At 50.4% G+C, this 19325-nt stretch overlaps 1 protein-coding gene across 3 annotated transcripts in view; it reads right to left on the bottom strand.

Moving 5' to 3' along the window:
* The window catches only part of OSMR (oncostatin M receptor), a 39997-nt gene that overhangs the window by 7308 nt on the left and 13364 nt on the right, over positions 1 to 19325 (bottom strand). For 2 of the 3 annotated variants that reach the window (XM_081132537.1, XM_081132536.1), the window contains exons 3-13: positions 18601 to 18833; positions 15463 to 15631; positions 13210 to 13518; positions 11665 to 11794; positions 11029 to 11180; positions 10263 to 10405; positions 9845 to 9995; positions 7110 to 7186; positions 5170 to 5392; positions 2428 to 2607; positions 1300 to 1404 (exon numbers count right to left, since the gene is read on the bottom strand). In XM_081132537.1, the coding sequence (XP_080988663.1) occupies positions 1300 to 1404; positions 2428 to 2607; positions 5170 to 5392; positions 7110 to 7186; positions 9845 to 9995; positions 10263 to 10405; positions 11029 to 11180; positions 11665 to 11794; positions 13210 to 13518; positions 15463 to 15631; positions 18601 to 18833 (1872 nt within the window). Of the gene's footprint in view, positions 1 to 1299; positions 1405 to 2427; positions 2608 to 5169; positions 5393 to 7109; positions 7187 to 9844; positions 9999 to 10262; positions 10406 to 11028; positions 11181 to 11664; positions 11795 to 13209; positions 13519 to 15462; positions 15632 to 18600; positions 18834 to 19325 lie in introns of all 3 variants that reach the window. The other variant, XM_081132535.1, reaches the window with a different exon arrangement.

The raw sequence follows: 19325 nt of genomic DNA, 5'->3' as shown, positions 1-19325 counted from the left end.
CAAGCAAAAATCAAAAAAGTGTTTGACCGCGGTTGGTTCAACGCACAGCTGTGGAGTGACGACTGTAAGCACCCTTCCACGCCATTTTATGTAAGGGACTGGAGCCTCCGTGGGTCTTAGTATCTGCAGGGGTCCCGGGACAATCTCCCGCGGATACTGAGGGACAACTATAGTCAAGCCCGGGGGAAGTCGAAAGTTATACTCGGATTTTCAACTGTGTGTGTGCGTGTGGGGGGGGTTGGCACTCCTGACCCTTGTGTCATTCAAGGGTCAACTGTAGTGTCTGAGAGAAGACCTGACCTGAGGTGGGGGCAGGGGAAGGAGGGGGAAGGGTCATGTTCGGAGAGGTCAGCGTGGATCTGAAGGACTCTTGTTCCCAGGCTAAAGTGATACAGAGTCATCCAAGCCTCGTTCTGAGCCTGTTTCATCACATACTCTTGTGCACGCTGGGTCTGTGCTCATCGACACCCCAGCACACACCTCCTGCCGTCTCGGGCAGCTGCCTCCAGATGGAGAACCCCCCTCAGAGGGCCCATGTGACCAGTGCAAGGCAGGCAGGGCCGGGGCGCCCGGCGTCCAGCAGATGTGGGACCGTGGATGCCAAGAGGGTGAATCGTGGTAAAATTTCTGGGGGTGATTTCACAACATGGATCAAAAGTCCTAAATGTTGCACAGGAAATGAAAAACGATTTAAGGAGCTCTAATCTTTTGACGGAAGAATTCCACCTTTAGGACTTCATTTAAAAGCCATTATTGTGGATATTGACAACGATGTAGCTAAAATGATGGTGATTCAGGCAGGGCACAGGGAGATGCGGGCAAAGAAAAACGAGATTGAGCATTTGGGATTGTACGCTACCTGAAGGTGAATTTTATAGTTTTCAGTTGAGAATCACTATAATCATCCTAAATGTCCCAAATAGGTGATGTCACGTATTCAAAGAATGAGGCACTCTGCGATCATAAAAATGATACAGTGAAGTAACATTTAATGATGTGAGTCAGCCTGCGTAGAGCAGGAGCCTGTTTATTGAAAATGTCTATCTGTACATGGAAATACCAACTCTGGGTATTTTGGGGTTTGCCTCTGATGATAAAATCAGCGATGACTCTGTCTTCTGCGTAAGATTTATAAACTGTGTTCACTGAAAATGTTTTATGTTAGTATGATTCAAAAACAATTTTTTAAAAAGCCAATTACCAGAATAAACAGGACACTGAAAATTAGGAATGGTGCTGAAATCTTCCTACACCCCAAGCTGAGCCTCTGGACTGTTCTGAGCAAGGCTTTCAACTCACCCAGTTCCTGGGAGTATCCTGTTTTCCGCTCCAATAAATGAGCCATCCTTTCTGGAGAAATTCCATAAATCCTGAAGTTGTATCGGACTCCTGGTCTGAAAGCATCTAGAGAAGAAACATCAAGATTTTCAATAATAACACAAAATGACCTTCTCTTTACTTCTGGAAAGGAAAAGAAGGGAAAGTGGATTTGTGTCCCCTTAATTTCCTTCTCGGGGTTGCTGCCCCTCATCTCCACCGTCTGCCCCCCTTCCGTTGAGCCTGGAGTCCTCCAGCGTTCCCGACGAAGCCGTGGGGACTGCTCTCCACATCCCCTGGAAGAAAAGCTCTTAAATATGCCCTTTGCCATGTGTGTGAAACTGGGCGCAGAACTGACCAGACAGAAAACCATGATCAACTCTCCTCTGACTCCAGAGCCCCTCCAGCCACCTTCCTTCTCTCGCCCAGGAAGGCCAAGCGGCTGGAGGGCTCTGCTTCCACTCCCTCGCTTTCCCCTCACACCCACCTCTGCAGTCCTGCAGGAACCTCCCCTCCTCACACTGCCAGGGCTAAGGAATGCCCTCCAGGGGCCTCTATCACCCTCTGGACCCAGACAGTTCCCACGTTTTATCTTGAGTCCAGCAGGTGGCGCCACCAACCGCTGCTCAAGCCACAAGCCAGGCTCCTCTGATTGAGCTAACACAGCAATCTCGAAATTACAAACCCAATGTGGGGAGGAAGGGGTCAAGTTCTACATGTTCCATTCAAGTTGAAGGAGCAGATGACTGACGCCCGTCAACACTGTCCTGAACGTCTCCCAAATCCACACACTCCTTTGCTTTTGTGAAAGCTCTCCGGACAACCGTTAGAATGTCCCGCTGCCATTCGCCCAAGACCACTAATTTAGAGGAACAAACTCTTGAAAATGATGGAACCTTATCCCAGCCTTAGGCCCTTATATTCTCTGTCAAAGCAGATGTAAAGTCAAATGTCAGGCCTGCAAAATTTGAAATCCTAGCACTCAGGCTGGATTGGTAATTCCAAGATTATGGGTTTATCACAGAGCGTCTTCAGGATGGTTCAGACAGCGTTGCTGAGCATGCTAGAAGGTGGCTGGGACAAGATGGTAATATGGAAGGTTCTTCTCACCTGAGTTAATGACTGTGCTTGTGGTATTGGGGCCCAGGTATTTCCACTGCAGATCACAGGGTGAGTCCCGGGGACGGTCACACCAGTCCACAACGTAGCCTATGACATCTCCAGATGGCGGTTTCCAAGACAAAGGGACTCCATCCTCTGTGCCCTCAACTCTTTCTTCTGCAACCTCTTCTGTGCATTACAAACAAGGCCATGTTTCAGATGTAACTCATCAAACATTTTGTAAAAGTACGTAAAGAAGAAACTAAGCTTGAACATGCAGTGTGTCCAACAGCCCCGGGACTGTAAGAGCCCCGGGACTTCATTTGCTACAGGAGCCTGGGGAAGGGGGAGGCAGAGTGTTTTCATAGGTGTGTTCCTGCCTCTCGCTTCCCAGCAAATACTCACACCTGCCCTTCAGATGCCCCTTGTCCTGACCTCCTGAGACGCAGCCAGACTTCAGTACCTAACACCGGTCAGCAAACGACCGCCTGCCGGACAAGCCCAGCCTCCCAGGCTTGTGGATGACCCTTGAGCTAAGAATGGTTCTAAGATTCTCAAAGAGTTATAAAAAACCAAACAGATGAAAAACATTGAGTAATATATCACGAAAGCTGGATGACCTGCAAAGCCTAAAATACTATCTGCCCCTTGACCTAGAACCACATCTGGTGCCCCGGCTGCTTTCAGCGGTATCTGTGCAATGAACGACTAATTGATCTGAATTCGTCCCATTTAACTCTGGCTGCTCCTGAGCCACCTACCGTTTATCAGGCATTAGGGGTAGAAACTGAAGTGAGGACAAGGGAAAGGACAATTCGGGTATGTTCTGTCGCATTACGCAAGGATGTGCATGCTACGTAGGGCAAGGCTGCCACCTCGGCGTATGTTACGTGCCAGGGTGGTTTTCCTGAGGTCTGATGATTGGAAAACAGGTGACATGGTCTCAATGGGCTGCCATTGCTACTGACTTAAAGCGGGGTCACCCTACATCTTGAGGGCGAGAAAGCCTCCTCTTTCCCAAGGCCGACTGCACATCCTGCCGCCATTCCCTGGGCAGTGGTCTCAGCTGGTCCCCCGAGTGGGAGCAGGCCCTGGTCAAAGAGTGAGCCTGCAAGCAGCTGCCCAGGAAATCAGTCATCGAGGGCCAAGTATTGCATAGTACAGACGGACACGAAAATCACTCTGTTTATCTGCAGTTCAGATTTACCTGGGGGCCCTACTCACCGCGGAGCATCCTAGGGAAGCGGGTTAGCTTCGCCAGGGCACCACATGACTAGCCCGCTGGGGCGCCCAAAGGAACGTGTGGCCCTGGGTATAAGGCAGAGGGCTCCCCAAGGCCTCTGTGTGCCCTACCACCAGGGCTTCCCTCTCTTCCTACGGCAAGAAACAAATCTCTTTCACATCGAAGCAACATTTTTCAATTCACTCATTCACGCTGAAGTTTCACCCTGACCTTAGAATCATAACTCTTATCAAGCTGCTGCTTTAAAACTGCAAATGTGTTCTGAGGAGTGGAGGCAGAGGTGTAAACTGGCGTCTCCTCCCTGGTCTGTCTCATCGCACGTCTGTCAATCCATTCTAGAGACTTAAGAACGTGAACACTCAGGGAGGGCTGGGTAGGGCCTCACGGGGGCAAAGGGGTCTGAAGGCGGCACGGGGAAGGAGGGCACGGTAGGAACCCCAAAACACAATAGTGCTCAGCAGTGCTGGGGCTGAGCCTCATACGAGGCAACCGTTCCTCTTCCGGCTCCCCCGGGGAGAACGAAATGCCCGCTTTTTCTGTCCTGGTCCTACGAAGACAGACACAACCGTTCACTCCTTCTCTAGGTACTGCTCTTGACAAGCACAGGTTATGTGAAATAGCTCCTTGGTTTCTCTCCCCTGCCACAATCCGAATTTCTTTTTCTTACTTGACGTAATGCATAGTGCTTAAACAAAATTAAAACAAACAAAACGCCACCACCCTCTAATCTAGCCCACTTAACCCAAATTTCAGCCCAACATGAATGACAGGTGTAAGACCATCTGATCTAACCCCGTAAGCAGGGTCTGAAAAATTTAATAGCTGTAACTGAAGGGTGACATTATCGCAAGGTCCATGAATGACCTTGGAGTGTCAGCTGTGTTACGTTCAAGCGTGCACTGTCTCAGTGGGTCACTGTGGGGATTTAGAGTGTTCAACCTCCTCTCGCAGCTCCCCAAGAAGGAAATTAATATCACCGCTGATTTTACGTGCACGGCCATTCCCACCTCATCTGCTCTTTTCACAGGCCCAGGGACTAGCCAGTCACCATGTTTTATTCTACAGCCGTGGCAAACCCCCTGGAAGGATGATACTAGTCCTCCTGATCTCTGGAAACGTTCATGGGCTCTCTACAGGTGGCCAAGACTGACAACATAGTTTACAATGTAATACGTGCAACTCATATTTCATAGCCACGAACCACACTTACACCGACGCCTACTTTCGGTTAAGACTGTTCGTTGGTGTTGCTTTTATTTCAGTGAATCTGAGATAACTTTCCCAGTTTGTTGAAGAATCACCAGGGCAGGAATGCACTGAGCGGTGGCTGAAATCTCGCTCCCCACATGCAGGGGGATGTCCTGAGGACCCCACGGACATGCCTGGGCCAAAGGCAAAGGGCTAACACTGTGGCAGCTGGACGTCTGCCTCCCAGGTCCCGGTCTTCCCAGCTCCCCCGTCTCCACCTAATCACATCAGCGTGCTCCCAGAGAATCCAGGCCACTCACCGTGCCCAGGGTCCCCGGAGATGACAATCACGGAAGCAGGAGAGGTGCCCGCGGTGTTGCTGGCTGTCACTTGGATTTGGTAGGAACACCCGTCAAGGATCAGTTCTGTGCCATTGGCCGGAGCGGGGATGGAAACGAGCTTCAAACTGGACGGTGTGTCCAGCTTCTCTGTAACTACGTTATAGTTCAGAATCTTCCCATGGGCGTGCGCTTTTGATAGTGGCTGAAAAAAGTGTTGATAATCATTTGAAAATGGGCTTTTCTCTGAAAGGAGTTTGCACCATTACTTCATATTCTGTCCCTCAAATGCCCACACACACCAGCTAATTAAATCAGTTTACTGGACAGAATAGCCTTCTAAACCCAGCTTGACACCAGGCTGTCTCCTGAAAGCTGAGAAGAGAATAGGCTCCTGAGGGCTGAGCTCCCCTAATGTGTCTACAGAACAGTGACCAAGTCAGGAATCAAGAGAACAGGGGACTCCTAGCCAGGATTTTTAAAAGGCTGAGTGGATACCGGGGGGAGAAGCCATCTGTGAACACTAGCAGAGGGCCCACCTCCTGTCCTCACCCCCTGCCAGCTGTGCACCCCCCTTACCCAGAGCCCATGGTGCCCCTCCTAGACGACTCTCCAGGTTGCAGTGAATTCCCTCTTCACTTACTCTCACGCCCTCTCCTAGGGCCTGTCCCTCAGGCCTACTCTCCCAAGGAATAGGCCTGGACCCCACCCCAAGGACAGACGGTGCCCCAAGACCTGAGAATGGGCTGGGAATGGCTGTTTATGGGAGGTGTGGACAGAGCATGGACACACGGACTGGCATGTCCACACGTGTGCGCACAGGGCTCGTCTCGGAGGGGCCGGAGTGGAAGTGGGAAGAAAGCGGGCTGGGTAGTGGCAGGGGGCCAACTCTCCCAGCAGGGCCACGTCCTGGTATCAGACGCTAAGGCCTTGAGACTTCTGAGCGCAAACCTGGCCTTCCAGGTGGCCATGAAGACACATTCACCAAGATCAAAGGACACCATATAGATTATATTACAGGTTTTTTTTAGCTTGATTCGTAACTTTTAAACATAAATACTGTGACTCTTCAAATAATCACAACTTTTAAATATGGTTATAAATGTGCTTCTCCAGCTGTCCTCATGAGTCAGTTTTGGGGTAACGCTGGACCCCACCTTGGCCGAGAACACTCCATCTGGGAGGTCTGACCGCAATTCCTTGCTTCCAGTAAAATTCCGGAGCTGATATTACCCAACCGCATCCTTAAGGGAAGAGTGTGCACAACATCCTTCCTTAACAGCATGTTCTGCACAGTAGTTGCTTTGTCAAGTAAATGGAAACTAGAAAGTGTGCACGAGCATTATTTTACAGGCCCTTCGGGTGGCCCCGAGCGTGGCAAACGTCCTGTGGCCACCGGGCTCAGCCGCCACCAGGTGGCGATGTAGGGCCCGCCGACCTCATCTTCCTCTCAAGCCCGCACCCTCCCCAAGGCCCCTGTGTAAGCTCCCTCGGGGAGCTCAGCCCTTTTCTGGTCAACTCCCTTGCACACGGCTCTTTTCCATAGACTCGCCGCTCGACCTGGTACTGAGTGCAGTGCTCATTTCTGCAACCTTGAGACTCAAGAGCTGACATTCAAAGTCAAGTAACCCCCGTGCCCTGGGCCCTGCAAAAGTTAGAGGGGCCCGAGTAGAGGTTACAGAGAGGTGGGCTCTCACAATGAGAATGGCTGTCCGCGCAGCGGGCGGTCAAGGAAGGAGCAGTGCGAGCATTAGCCGCATGGATGTGGAGTGGCGAGTCCTCCACCGGTGGGACATCCTGCTGCAGTCACAGGATGGTCCCTCCCTCGGGTCCCTGCCCTGAAGACTGCACCGATGTACAGTTCATTTCACAGCGACGGACAGTGCCAAACAAAGCTGTCTTCTGGAGCCTGTGCGTCTTACCTTCCAGAATAAAGTGACATTACAAGATCCCGGCATTGACTCCACGCTTCTCCAGACGTCAGGAGCCTCGGAGGGAGCTGAAATGAACCGAGAAAAGCCCCTGGGTCACGATATGTATGTAGAACAATACATTCCAGCTTCCCATTTGGCCAACAAAGTGACGATGACGAATATCCTCGAGGCTTGCTTCTCACTTTCTATAGCCACCCTGTTCATGCCTCACTAGACGCACAGAGTAGGTGCTTTACAGAAGGTCTGCTGCCTCTGAACGGGACATCACACCAAAAGCCCTTCATGAACATCAAACCTCAGAGCTTCTGGGAGCCACCAAACAATGTTGGAATAATTTTGTCAGTTACTTAGACCAATTCTAGGAGGTCATTTAGGTAAATCCCCACCATTTGAATCCCCAGGAGCATCAGACTGTTGCTGCTTCCTCGCCCCATCTAAGGAGGCCGCGGTGGATGCGCTCACACGGACAGTCCTGGGCAGCCTGCGCTTCTCCGGGTTCAAGATTTCACATGGCTGCCCTACGCTGGAGTCGCAGCCTGGGAACCCCTCCTTCCCCCTCTGCTGGGAGGGCCACACCCCCCTGAGCCTGGTCACCTGCCTGTGGACACTCAGGGTCCCTCTGCACTGTGCCCTGCACGGCCCTCACCACACTGTCGGGAGAGTTTGCATCTTTGTCTTTCTCGGCAGTAACTGTAGGGCAACTGATCTGTCCCTTGATTCGAAACATCTCTAGGCAAGAATCGTCTTGGAACCTAACACGACGATTTAGTTCTACGTTCTATAAAAATAGTTTAGTGTCCCCGACCACTGAGATTTAAGAAAGTCCTTTTTTGCCTTTTAGACACTTTCCCATCTACTTGAAGGTGACCGTATATTTTTCAAATCTATTGACGCAGATTTATTTTGCTAAAGGAGCCCTGGGAAAAGCCAACATTAAACAAAAATCGTATTGAAATACTCAGGGCCCAACGTGAGACCCCAAGTTCAATGCAAAGTCCTAGCTGGTTTGTAAATTAGTGTTTGTAAGGAGACCCCAGTAGCACAGTTAACAGTGCTCCACATTTGTGTCGATGTCATTTCTACCCTGGTGTCGCTGAACTCTGCTTCCTGTGATTATACTGAAGCGTGATTATAACGCACGCACACAAACACTGGGTTTTCCAGCATTTACCAAAGTGCTACATAGAAGGTTAAAAACAAACGATAAAGTCATCATCAGTGGGTCCGTTTAATTTCTTGTCATCATCAAAAGCTAAGTATTTTCCAGTTTATTAGACTATACACTAAAAGATAGAGTTTACTAAAAATTCTATCCTTTTGCCATTTTCCTTTTGCACTTAAATTTAATTATAACATGGGAATAAATTTGCAAAAGAAAACCCAAAGCAAAGCAGTCTCATTCAAGTAGACATTCTCAGGAACGGGCCTTTCTGCAGCGAGGTGAACCTTGGAGGGATCGACACACCTAGGAAAAATTCCTGGGGTCTCCGGGGGTGTGAGGGTGGGCAGGAGCACCAGACAAGGCAGGAGGCCCGCTGAGCGTGACCAGTGACCGACCTGAGTGTAGATTCTGACGAGTGCCGTCCCCACCCCCCACTCAGTCACTGCTTTACAGTCGTCCTCAGGAGAAACAGAGCTCTCTGCCTGACTCCAAGCACCAACAGTAAGATGGACTAACATCAATACATCTAATCCCTCCTCTGGCCCTAAAGTAGCCGGGACTTGAATCAGCAAGACCTCAAGGTTGTAATAACAGCAGCCGGAGGCAGAACGCGCAGGAGCTGGCTCTGGGTCAGGGCGGGGATCTGCAGTCACAGGGCCACCTCCTCGTGGGCCAGTTAATTACTGTCCTCTGTGCCTCAGTGTCCTGCTCTATAAAGCGGGGGTCATACTGCTGACCGCGAGTTGTGAGGGTTAAAAGAGAAAAACACTGTTAGCGCTTTGAGCTGTGCCTGGCACGTACCACAGACTCAATGAATGTCAGCCACTGTTATTATTATTATATTATTATTATTATTATTATTAATCATCATCATCTCTGCCATTCGTTAACTTTGCAAACTAGGCAAGTCTCTCCTATCTATGGGCCCAAGTTGCTTCATCAGTAAACTGGGCAGTGGTTGTACTTCATTCTCTTCAAGACACCTAACCTGCTGAGGCCTGTTTGAGCTCTAAGACGTGGTTATTTGGGGGAAAAGCTGTTCTGGAATGTTGAGGAAACGACCCCGAGGGCATGATAGAGATGCTCACAGTTTGCCATTGCTGAACAAATGGTTTATCAGTAATAATTAAGTTTTCAAATATCATTACACGTCCAAGCGTGGCCTAGAGTTGTTTGGCATGAGACCAATGCTCTCCTTGGCAGGGACACCGTGTTTGTCCCCGGTCCTGAATGAAAAGTCTGTACTGATTTACAGAGGCCCACCCCCAGCCGGAACCCAGCAGTGCCTGTAGCTCAGAAACCACATTGGCAGAAACAATGACCAGAGAGAAAATACAGAGTAGAAATAACACTGACGGCAAATGTTCGAAGTGGATGTCTCCCCGCGCACATCTTGTTCGCCACTTAATTCAGGTGTGTTTTTATTTTTAAAGATGGCACCTGGCCTCTTTTGGAATATTTTCCCCTTAGTTTTTGGTACAACCAGGAGCTCTCAGGGAAGCCAGCCCATCCCGTGAGTCAGTGTAGGTCCCTGCGTTAAACCCCAGGGATCTGAACGTACCAGCCTCCAGTGTGCTGAAGTTCTGCCCGGTCCAGCCGCTCCATTTCCAGAAGTGGTTGGCGGCAGCGCAGCGCATCCGGGCCACATACTCGGCGGCGGGTTCCAGGTCACTGAAGAGGTACTCGCCACGCTCCCTGACGGAAACATTGTGCTGCTTGACAAAAAAGAGGTATCGGTGGGCGTTCTCCCTGCAAAGCTAAACCACAACGCGGCACACCCTGATCTGGGGAAAGACCTCTAAGGCCCCCTTCCCAACTCTGAAAGTCTACAATGAATTTCATGGACCTTTTTCAACCCTTAAAACCCGCACCATTTGAACCCACACAGAAATAAGAGCTCAGAGAGATCTGATTCCTCAGTCTCTCTGTTCAGCACATAAAGGGGTTTTTGAAAATAGGATATGAAGCAGTGTCCTTACTTGTATCACTTTTCCTTCACCATGGAGTTCAACCTGACACAAAAATGTGGAATAATTCCCAACGGAGTGCACCTTCCAGGTCACGGTGGCATTCGTGGCCCTTACACTCTTCAGGAATACATTATAGGGAGTCATTGGATGAACTGCCAAAATAATAATAATAATGATACAGAGTAAAAAAATTCAAGCATAGATCCAAAAGGCTTTGGTAAATAAGCAGTTCATTTCCTCATTTATTTATTCAATGAGTATTTTTTGTTTATTTTTGAGAAAATGGCAAATAAAACCAGTCTTTACAGCCAGGATGGAATAAGCCAACTACAGCCTCCCTCACTGATTATATTAGAAACTGAATGAAATACAAAAGGAAACCACCTGAGGACTCTTAAAATTAAATAAATCAGGCAGATTGTGGAGGGGTGTCTGAAGTTGAAGAAGCCGCCCATGGGGAGAATATAACAGAACCCAGAGTCTAACCAAAACAAGAGACCAGAATTAGAAGTATTACTGAACCGACATGGAATAAGTTACTGTCACAGTTCTTGTTGTGGAGTTGAGTAGTAAGCTCCTGGGTGCTTATTACATGATCAGAAGACACAAACAATAGGGGACCATGGGCCACACCTATATCCATGAAGAGAGGTGGCATGAGCAAGACTATAAACTGTAACTTTCACTTAGGATGTGAATTGGGCATAAGCCTGCAGCACAGTCACCTGGTCCCCCAGTGTGTCAAACAAAGATACGGCTGCAACTCTGGTCTTACCTCGATGTGCCAGGTTAAAAAGCAAATTGACACTCCTCTTCCTGAAGTGGTTTTCAGCCACAAGTGTGAAGTTATACATTTCTTGTGAGTCTGGAGCTACTTGCCAAGTACACGAGTTTTTGTGTTCACAGAATTTCTTTTTCCCAGAAAATCTTAAAAACAAAAAATCAATTTCAGGGTTTACACTTTTGTCAGTGCAGATGTGTGTCCCTGTCTCCCTCAGGGACACTCAGTGGCTTGAAAACTGCATTCCACACAAGAGCATCCATCCATCACCAACAAACACCAATGACGAAAATATCGTTTCAACAAGTTTGATTTATGTGGTTAAATATGGAACCATGAGTCAGCGGCTCCCCCTTGTAGGTGGTGAGAACTCTCCTTCATTTACTTTGGATATTCTTAAAAAGTTAGCAATTAGGTACACTCAGATGGAACTATTTATTTAAAAGGATGGAAGTATTTTCACACTGAGATTAACCATTCATGGTCTGTCTTGTAATTTTTAGGCTATATTTGCCTTTAATGAAACCAGGTAGGAAGTGCTGTGCACAGTGACCCGCTAAGATCTCCTCCTGATACCAAGCTCCTCAAACGAGGAAGAATCTGTCAGTAATGTAACCAGAGCTCACTTACGATTCAAATAAAGTGTAACGTTGGGAAGAATATTTAGGTAGGTCAGTGTTATTCCCAGGCTCCCAGGTACAGTCCAAAGTCTTGAAGTCTCGAGTCTCACAAGAAAAGTCCTTGGGCTCCTCAAGCACTTCTGTTTGTACAAAGAAAATACAAATGAAAGATCCAGTTAAATCGAAGACAAACAGAATGGAAAGCTCTGCCAGGGGTCTGAGGCCACAGAGTGACTGTGAACAATCAGAGGATCCCTTAAACGGACGCTTTCCATTCACACGCTGGCAGCTCCAGGAAGTCACTGTTCTGGCCCGTCCTCCCTTCCCTTGTGCTTTGCGGGGGATCGTGGGGACGGGGGCGGGAGTTCTGCACGTGGTCGGCGCTGCGTGTGTCTGAGGGAAGTGTGCGCCCAGCGCCTGCTGGTGGGCGCTCCACGGCGTCGCTCGGTAACAGGCCAGGGGCGTGAAGGGAGAGTGAGGTCAGCATTTCCTGGCGTCTCACTCCCGACGCCGTGGCTGCCGGCGAGCCTGGGGGTTTCGTGTGGGAGGCCGGGAAGTCGGCTAGATCGGGAGCCTGCTACATTCAGCAGCCGAGAGCTGAGAGTTCCGAGGAACGGTGCAGCCCTCCAAGTCCCCGAGTCACTGCTGTCCTTAGGCCATGCCAAGCACAAACCAAGGGTCCGGGAGCTTGGAGATGCCCTCTGTCAGGGAGGCAGTGAGGGCAGAGTTGCAGATTTTGCCCCAATGTGCAGGGAAGGGCCCTCTCAAGACAGAACATAGTGGCCTTGGCCAGTGTGGCTCAGTGGTTGGGGCATCGTCCCTTAAACCAGAAGGTCGCGGGTTCAATTCCAGGTCAGGGCACATGCTCAGGTTGCGGGTTCGAGCCCTGCCTGGTTGGGGTGCACGCGGAAGGCAGGCGATTGATGTCTCTCTCTCTCAAAAATCAATAAAAACATGTCCTCCGGCAAGAATTAAAAAAAAATAAACATGAACTGTTCCATGTCTCTCCACTGCCGCCACCAATGGAGGTTATGGTGTCATTTGCGAAGCTCCTGCGTCACACAGCTTCCTGTGCAGGGCCAGGCTCTGTCCCCATTCACTGACCCTCAGAACAGCCGTCACTGTCCCCCTTCCCCAGAGGCAGAACCCAGCTCAGAGAGGCCGGGGAAGTGGGCCAAGAGGCGCCCAGCACGGAAACGTCAACCAGGCGCCCGGCCCCCCACCCCCACCCCCGGCTGCCTCTCGGGGCCCCGACCTGCAGCGCCACCCTCCCTGCAACCCTGTGCCCACCCCAGCACGGGGTGTTTCCAGGGCATGACCTGAACTTTCTCCCCTTTATACTCTTGGTCTCTAAGCATAAAATTCTCAGCGAGGACAGGGAAACACAGGACATCCTGCCAGGACTGCCCCGGGGATGTTTTCCGCAGCCTCTCCTAGGAGACTCGGGAGGCCGAGAAAACTGCCACCGTGAGTGGAAATGCCGCCTGGTGCCTGGCGAAGGACACCATCTGGTCCTCAGGAGACGGCGGGAGGGCGCCGAGGGCCACACGCTTACTTGCGACAAAGAGGACGATGCCCCCTATGATCGTGGTGTTCGTGGTGTTCGTGGTGTTCGTGGTGTTCGTGGTGTTCGCCCAACAGTACATGTTGGTCCCCGTGTCCCTAATGAAGGGGACGCTGTTCAGGGTAAATACGGACACGTCCGGAGCAAGTCGTTTCCCTTGGATCAGCACCCCTTCCAAGATACAGGATATGTTATTCTGCTGGGTCCTGGCAACGTAGCAGACGGTGACATTGGAGCCTTCCTCCACCAGCTTATCTTTAGGGAAAAGGAACAGTGAGCCTTGTCCAAGCGAATCCCGCCCTACGGGACAAGGAGAGACAGGGCAGTTAGAAGCCGCTCGGTTCAGCCCGGCCCCTCCCGGCCGCTCTCAGCGGGGACCTGGCTCCTCCCGCCTCCTGGAGAAAGGAGCCTGGGCGCCTGCGGCAACCCCGTGAACTTGGGTGCGCAGAACAGTCCGCCCCGCCGCTCCTGCCGGGCCTAGCACTGCCGCTCCGACTGCTGTTGCATCACCGCTGGTGGCAGGTGACCGTGGCCGTCAGCCGTGTGCGCGGCCCTGTCTGAGGTGGATGTCCATCATCTCAGGTCGTCCTAGCCCCTCACGGCAACGGGACAGGTAGGACTGAGGCCGAGCTCACTCGGGTGGCAAAGCCAGTCACACTCGCTAGGTGCGGCAGCTCCAGGCCGCGTGTCCTGCGAAAGCTCTGAACTGTACTGTAGACCAAGCCCTTGACCACAGCCCCGCCCGCCGCCTCAGACATGCCAGCCGCTCAGGCGTCCCCCCTGGCCACCCGCGTATAAAACCCTCACGTCTCCCCCTTGTTAAGCAACCCAGCCTGTCCTCCCAGCCGTGCCGCCTCTCTGCCCGCCTCCCTGAAGATCCCCCCGCTGCTCAGGCTTCATCACCCCTCCCGCGCCTGCCGCAGTCCCGCTGCTGACCCAGCGAGTCACTAAACTGCCATCGCCACACAGAACGACCGGCCTGGGGCTTCCTTTAAGGTCCCCAGGCGATTCTGATGGGTGACCGTGGTTGGGGTCCAGTGTTTGGGGGTTAGGAATAACCCGGTTTTCCATCTACTCTTTAGTTTGGAGATGACAGTTTTGAGAAATGTAGTTGATTTTATAAAATAGACAGGTTGTTTATAAAGTTGTTCTTTCTTCCTCGGTACTCTCTTTTTAATCTGTTTTATCTGTGAGCCTGTCCCTCCTTCGGCACTAGGATGCAGTGGCCTCCAGGGCTAGGTTGTCTGGGCTGCAATTCTGGCCACATCCTTCGTGGCCTGATGACCTTGCCTGGGTTGTTGAACCTATTTGTGACTCGGTTTCCTCACCTGTGAATACTACGTATCTCATTGGGCAGATGTGAAGGCTAAGTTAATATGTATAGTACTTAAAACAGTGACTAAATGTAGATTTTATTATTTAGTATTAAACTAACCTCTGGGCCACTCATGGGTTACTGTGTTATCAGTCTGAGCTCATAAACTGGCATAAACACTCAACAAAGGAACGGTTCTATTGGCAGGAATTTCTGATAACCTGGCAGGGTGTACAGCTGAGAGAACCAAATGCTGTTGTTTTAGAACAGGCCTATAGCTTGGCTGAGGCATAAGAAAGGGTGGCACACCCACTCTCCATTTTAATTACAGCAAAATTAAATTATCAAAATTAAGATATTTAAAATATATCTATCCGTAATCTCATTACTCAAAGAACTGCTTTTATTTTTGCATATGTCCCTCCCTTCTCTCTGCATTAGGGACACTGGCAAACTAACCAAGGTGCCAAGGCCAGCCCACCATCTGTTTTTGTAAATAAAGTTTTATTGGAACACAACCACTACCATTCATTTACATGTTGCCTCTGACTGATCCAACAATACAGGGGCAGAGCTGCACACACATTGTGTGTGTTGTTCTAGTAAAAACGTACATTATAGCTCGTGTCCTGCTTGGCTCACTTAGCATTCCATAATAAATATGCTTCACGTTTGGAAAATAAATAAAAATTGTCTGGATTTGCAGAATCATTTCAATGAATAGTTTCAGAGGTCAAACCTCAGATGCCTATCTCCTGGTGCCAAGCCTCAAGCCTCACACACAAGCTTTTTCTTTCCAATGGGAGCCAAAGGAAAGGACTGTTGGTGTCTACTGAGTTCCTCAAAGGGGACCCCCGCGATCTGACTACTGATCCCCAAACAGTATTATGTATTAACCCCATTGACTCTCTCATCACCTCACTTCTTACCATCTGCTTCCTCCCACGAGCTCCAGCGGCTCCAGGACGGCGGCCCGGGGGTGGTGTCGTCCAGCATACCCCGTATTCTTACGAAGTGCGCCGCGCATTCCAGGGGGAGCTCGGACCCCCAGCTCCAGTGCAGAGCCCGGCCCCGCTCCACCGTGGCGCTGTACCTCCCCTGGAAGCGGAGAGAAGGACCTGAGAACACGGCCATGCTGTCCTGGAGAATGGCCTGACCCCACCTACCCCAGAGCACTCGCCCGCCGCAGCGCCACAAGGCAGCAAGTGCCGGCCGGCCCTGCCCAGCCAGTCCCTGTGCTCCCACGTCCCAGCAAGGACCCGGCCAGAGCCTCGCCGGTCTCGGAAACTCGGCTCCCCCGCTCTGGGCCTCCACTTCCAGGGGCTTCAAGGGGAGCAAGTGGGAGAAGATGGAAGCAACTCAGGTCTTGGGGAAGAGATCAGAGCTAGAAGGTGCTCATAGTGCTGGTCACACAGGACCTGCTAGAAAATTCTTGCCAACTAGAGAATTAACTGAGTTATCCTTTTAAAAGCAAGTGAGATCGATAGGTTGGTTTTATATTCATTTTTAGCCAGGGTCAGACCAGGTTGGCCAGATCTCCGTAGAGAAGGCAGATCCTCATGGTACTGGGGGGCACTGAGCAGGGCCAGGACCCTGTGCGGAGTGACTTCCCCATTCGTCTCATTAACATGCAGCTGCTGTGTCCTCCCAGATGCCACTCGTGTGGATTTCGTCTGACCGCGACTTGTGCTTTGTGGTGTTTGCGGCCTTGGAAAGAGGAGATAAAACTTTCCTTGAATTCGATGATTTTTTTCTTTTAATGTGGTGAACTGTGTTTGGGCTGCTTTCCTGAACTGAAGTGGCAGGTTTAATTTGCGCTGGCAGACGCAGTGAGTCACAGGACAGTGGCACACGCAGTCACACGGGTCTAGCGGAGGCCCCTGATGCGGCCGTGGGGTGGGAGCGCACCCCAACTGGCTCCCCCGCAGGCCCCCTCCATGCTGCTGCTGCTTGGCTCTGCCTCCTCCTGCCATTGACAGAACCAGGGAGCAAGTGGCTGGACAGGCCAAGGGCAGAACCCAGCCAGGGGAGACTGTGCAGTGCAGCTGCCAGCAGGGATCTGAGTGGCCGGCCGCGTGCAGGATGGGGTCTGGGTCCCTGGTCCAGCTGCAAGCATCTGGATAAAGAAGCTGGCCCTTCTTGGCATGAGTGAGGCCCCGTCAGGTCACATTACAGGGAGCTGCCCCATGAAAGGGAGGGAGGTTAGGGTCCAGGCAAAAGTGGCCTCTCTCAGCTGGCTCTCTCCCCCTTACCCCGAGGGAACTTATGTCTCTCCCGGCTTCGGGCCTGACAGGTTCAGATGAGGGCTTCTTGTGCATCTTCTGTCCTGGGACCTGTGGCCACTGATGGCCCAGGGAGGCTGCATGTGGCCACCATCCCTGTCTGGGCACAGGACAGAGGGCGCCCTGACTCTGCCCCCTGGGGCAGCCCAGCGAACCTCTCTGTGCCTTGGTTTTCTCCTCTCTGGGGGGTAGGGAGGGAGGGGCATTATGTGGACAATACCACAGACAATGCAAAATTCGACTCTCCAAGATCTCGAGCCCTAGTAGGTTGTAGAAGTAGGTTTTTTACTGTGAAAATGGAGCTGGTACAAGAATCAAAGGTGAAAACAGATGTGAACGGCCACCGGATAGAAAAATAAAGAATGGAATCAACTTGGTCCACAGCTGTCACTATTTTCTCCAACATAGTAATGGAAAGAACTGCCTTTTAGAAGAAGAATGGGCTCCCTTGGTCTGTGGTTAATCTCACCTTCGCTAATAGCGTTAAATGCTACTTTTCTACGAATTCCTTCTGCACTTCTCTCAAATTTCTTTTTCTTAAACAATTCTTTGCCTCAGTATGACCTGTGCTCAATGTTTTACCAGGTCCAAGTCAACAAACAGTGTATTCATCAAAAATACGAAAAATTATGAAGATACAAAAACTGTTAACGTGAGGGAAAATGTGTGGGTGTCGGGAGGTGAACAGTCGTCCACAGACGCTGCTCGTGTTTAAGATCAGGATGCTACACTACGCTCACTGTGGGGGCCGCCCTTGGAGGGGTGGGGTTACACACCTGCCATCAACCCTAAATCCACAGGGTCAGAATCACATTTGACGTAGGCCACTCACTTAACCTCCAATGCAAGAGGGAAGGCGGCAGGTAACTGGAGGCTCTGAAATGAGTGGCTTTCATGCTTTACTGAAGGAGCTAACCATCTGGACCGCTGGCCCCCGGGATGCAGCCTCCAGGGCCAAGAGAAGAGTGGCCCTCCCCTGAGCACACAGAAGTCCCCACGATGACACATCCTCTGTCTCTCTTCCCTCCAGGCAGCTCCTCCCTTCCCCTTCAATGAGAAAACATCCCACTGTCCCTCAACATCCCGTGACAATGAATGAACAGGACCCGTGTATAGGTTATTAAGGCTCCCAGACCATAAATGATCATTGAAAGAAGCCACCAGAGTGTCCAGTGCACTGGGTGAAAAAGCACCAGGCAAAACAGATACAACCATGACTGGAGCCAAGACAACGGAAAACCCATTCGTTATAGAAAAAGCCACCTGTGATGCAACAAAGGCCACCGTAAGTGACTCTCCAGCAGGGTCCATGAAGGAGCTTTGCCGGCCAGGCCATGGACACACGAGAGCCCATTCTTCCTGCTCTCAGCCCAGAGCAGGCAAAGACACTGGCGAGAAGCCACACTGGCGAGAAAAACATTGCCAAACTACTGCGTCTTGTTAAGAGAATCTCTGGCGGACCAGGAGGAAGAAAGACGCAGAGGAAGATGGTGGATCTTCGTGGATCTGGGGAACCAGTGCTCACGAGGACAGAGCCGTAAACGGCCTTCTCAGGGGCCCAGCAGAAACGGTCTAGTAACGCGTCCCATCCAACCTGCCAGACCAGGCTTGTCCTGTTCCTCTGCCCAGACCCTCGTCACTAAAAACACAAAAATGCAACTGTTTTGGGAAACCGTTTTGAGCTGCTAAAATGTTTCCACACTGGGATTTTCTGTATGTTATAAGGGACAAATCATGGCACCAGAAAAGGACTTTTAAAATATAAAGTAAACAACAACAACTTACCACCCAGATGACATTGGATGTTTTAATTCTGCTGATTTCGATCTGAAAAACCATCTTTAATTCCTGCTGGGTAAGGTTGCGGACACTCCACTGTAAATGCAGACACTGCTGTGCGGAATTGATGGAAACCTTCAGTGATTCAGGGGTCAGTGACGAAGGTTCAGGGGTCACTGACGAAGGTTCAGGGGTCAATGATAAAGGTTCAGGGGTCACTGATGAAGGTTCGGACAAGACTGAAATACCAAAACGAGACACGAAATAACACTTAATAGGATGATACAGCCACAGATAATTACCGTTCCATATCATTGCTGTTCAGCTTGGAAAAATATAGCTCACAAGTGCATCCTAGAGTCAGACACCTGAATTCAGAAATCGCTTGACAGACACGAAATTAAGACCCAGATGAATGAAATGACTTGCTCAACGATACACAGCAAGTTCACATACTGACAGTGAAACAAACAATACAAAGAGCAAACAATTTAAATTAAATACACCAATTTATTTAACAATTAAACAGTAAAGGACACTTTCCTGGATAATATAACTGGTTTAGAAATTCACAGCAAGGCTGAATAAAGAAACAGGACTTTTTGCTATAAATCTCGTATTTCTGGAAGTCAAAAATGAAAGTTTGTTTTGAAACAATATTTTATTGTTTATTAGCCATAAAGTGGGAGCACATCCCATCTCAATGCACAGAACTTAAATACCTCCAACAA

This window comes from Miniopterus schreibersii (assembly GCF_964146895.1).
Source record: "Miniopterus schreibersii genome assembly, chromosome: 3".
Taxonomy (NCBI): domain Eukaryota; kingdom Metazoa; phylum Chordata; class Mammalia; order Chiroptera; family Miniopteridae; genus Miniopterus; species Miniopterus schreibersii.
The sequence above is the reverse complement of the archived record's forward strand: the minus strand, read 5'-3'. Positions and strand labels throughout refer to the sequence as shown.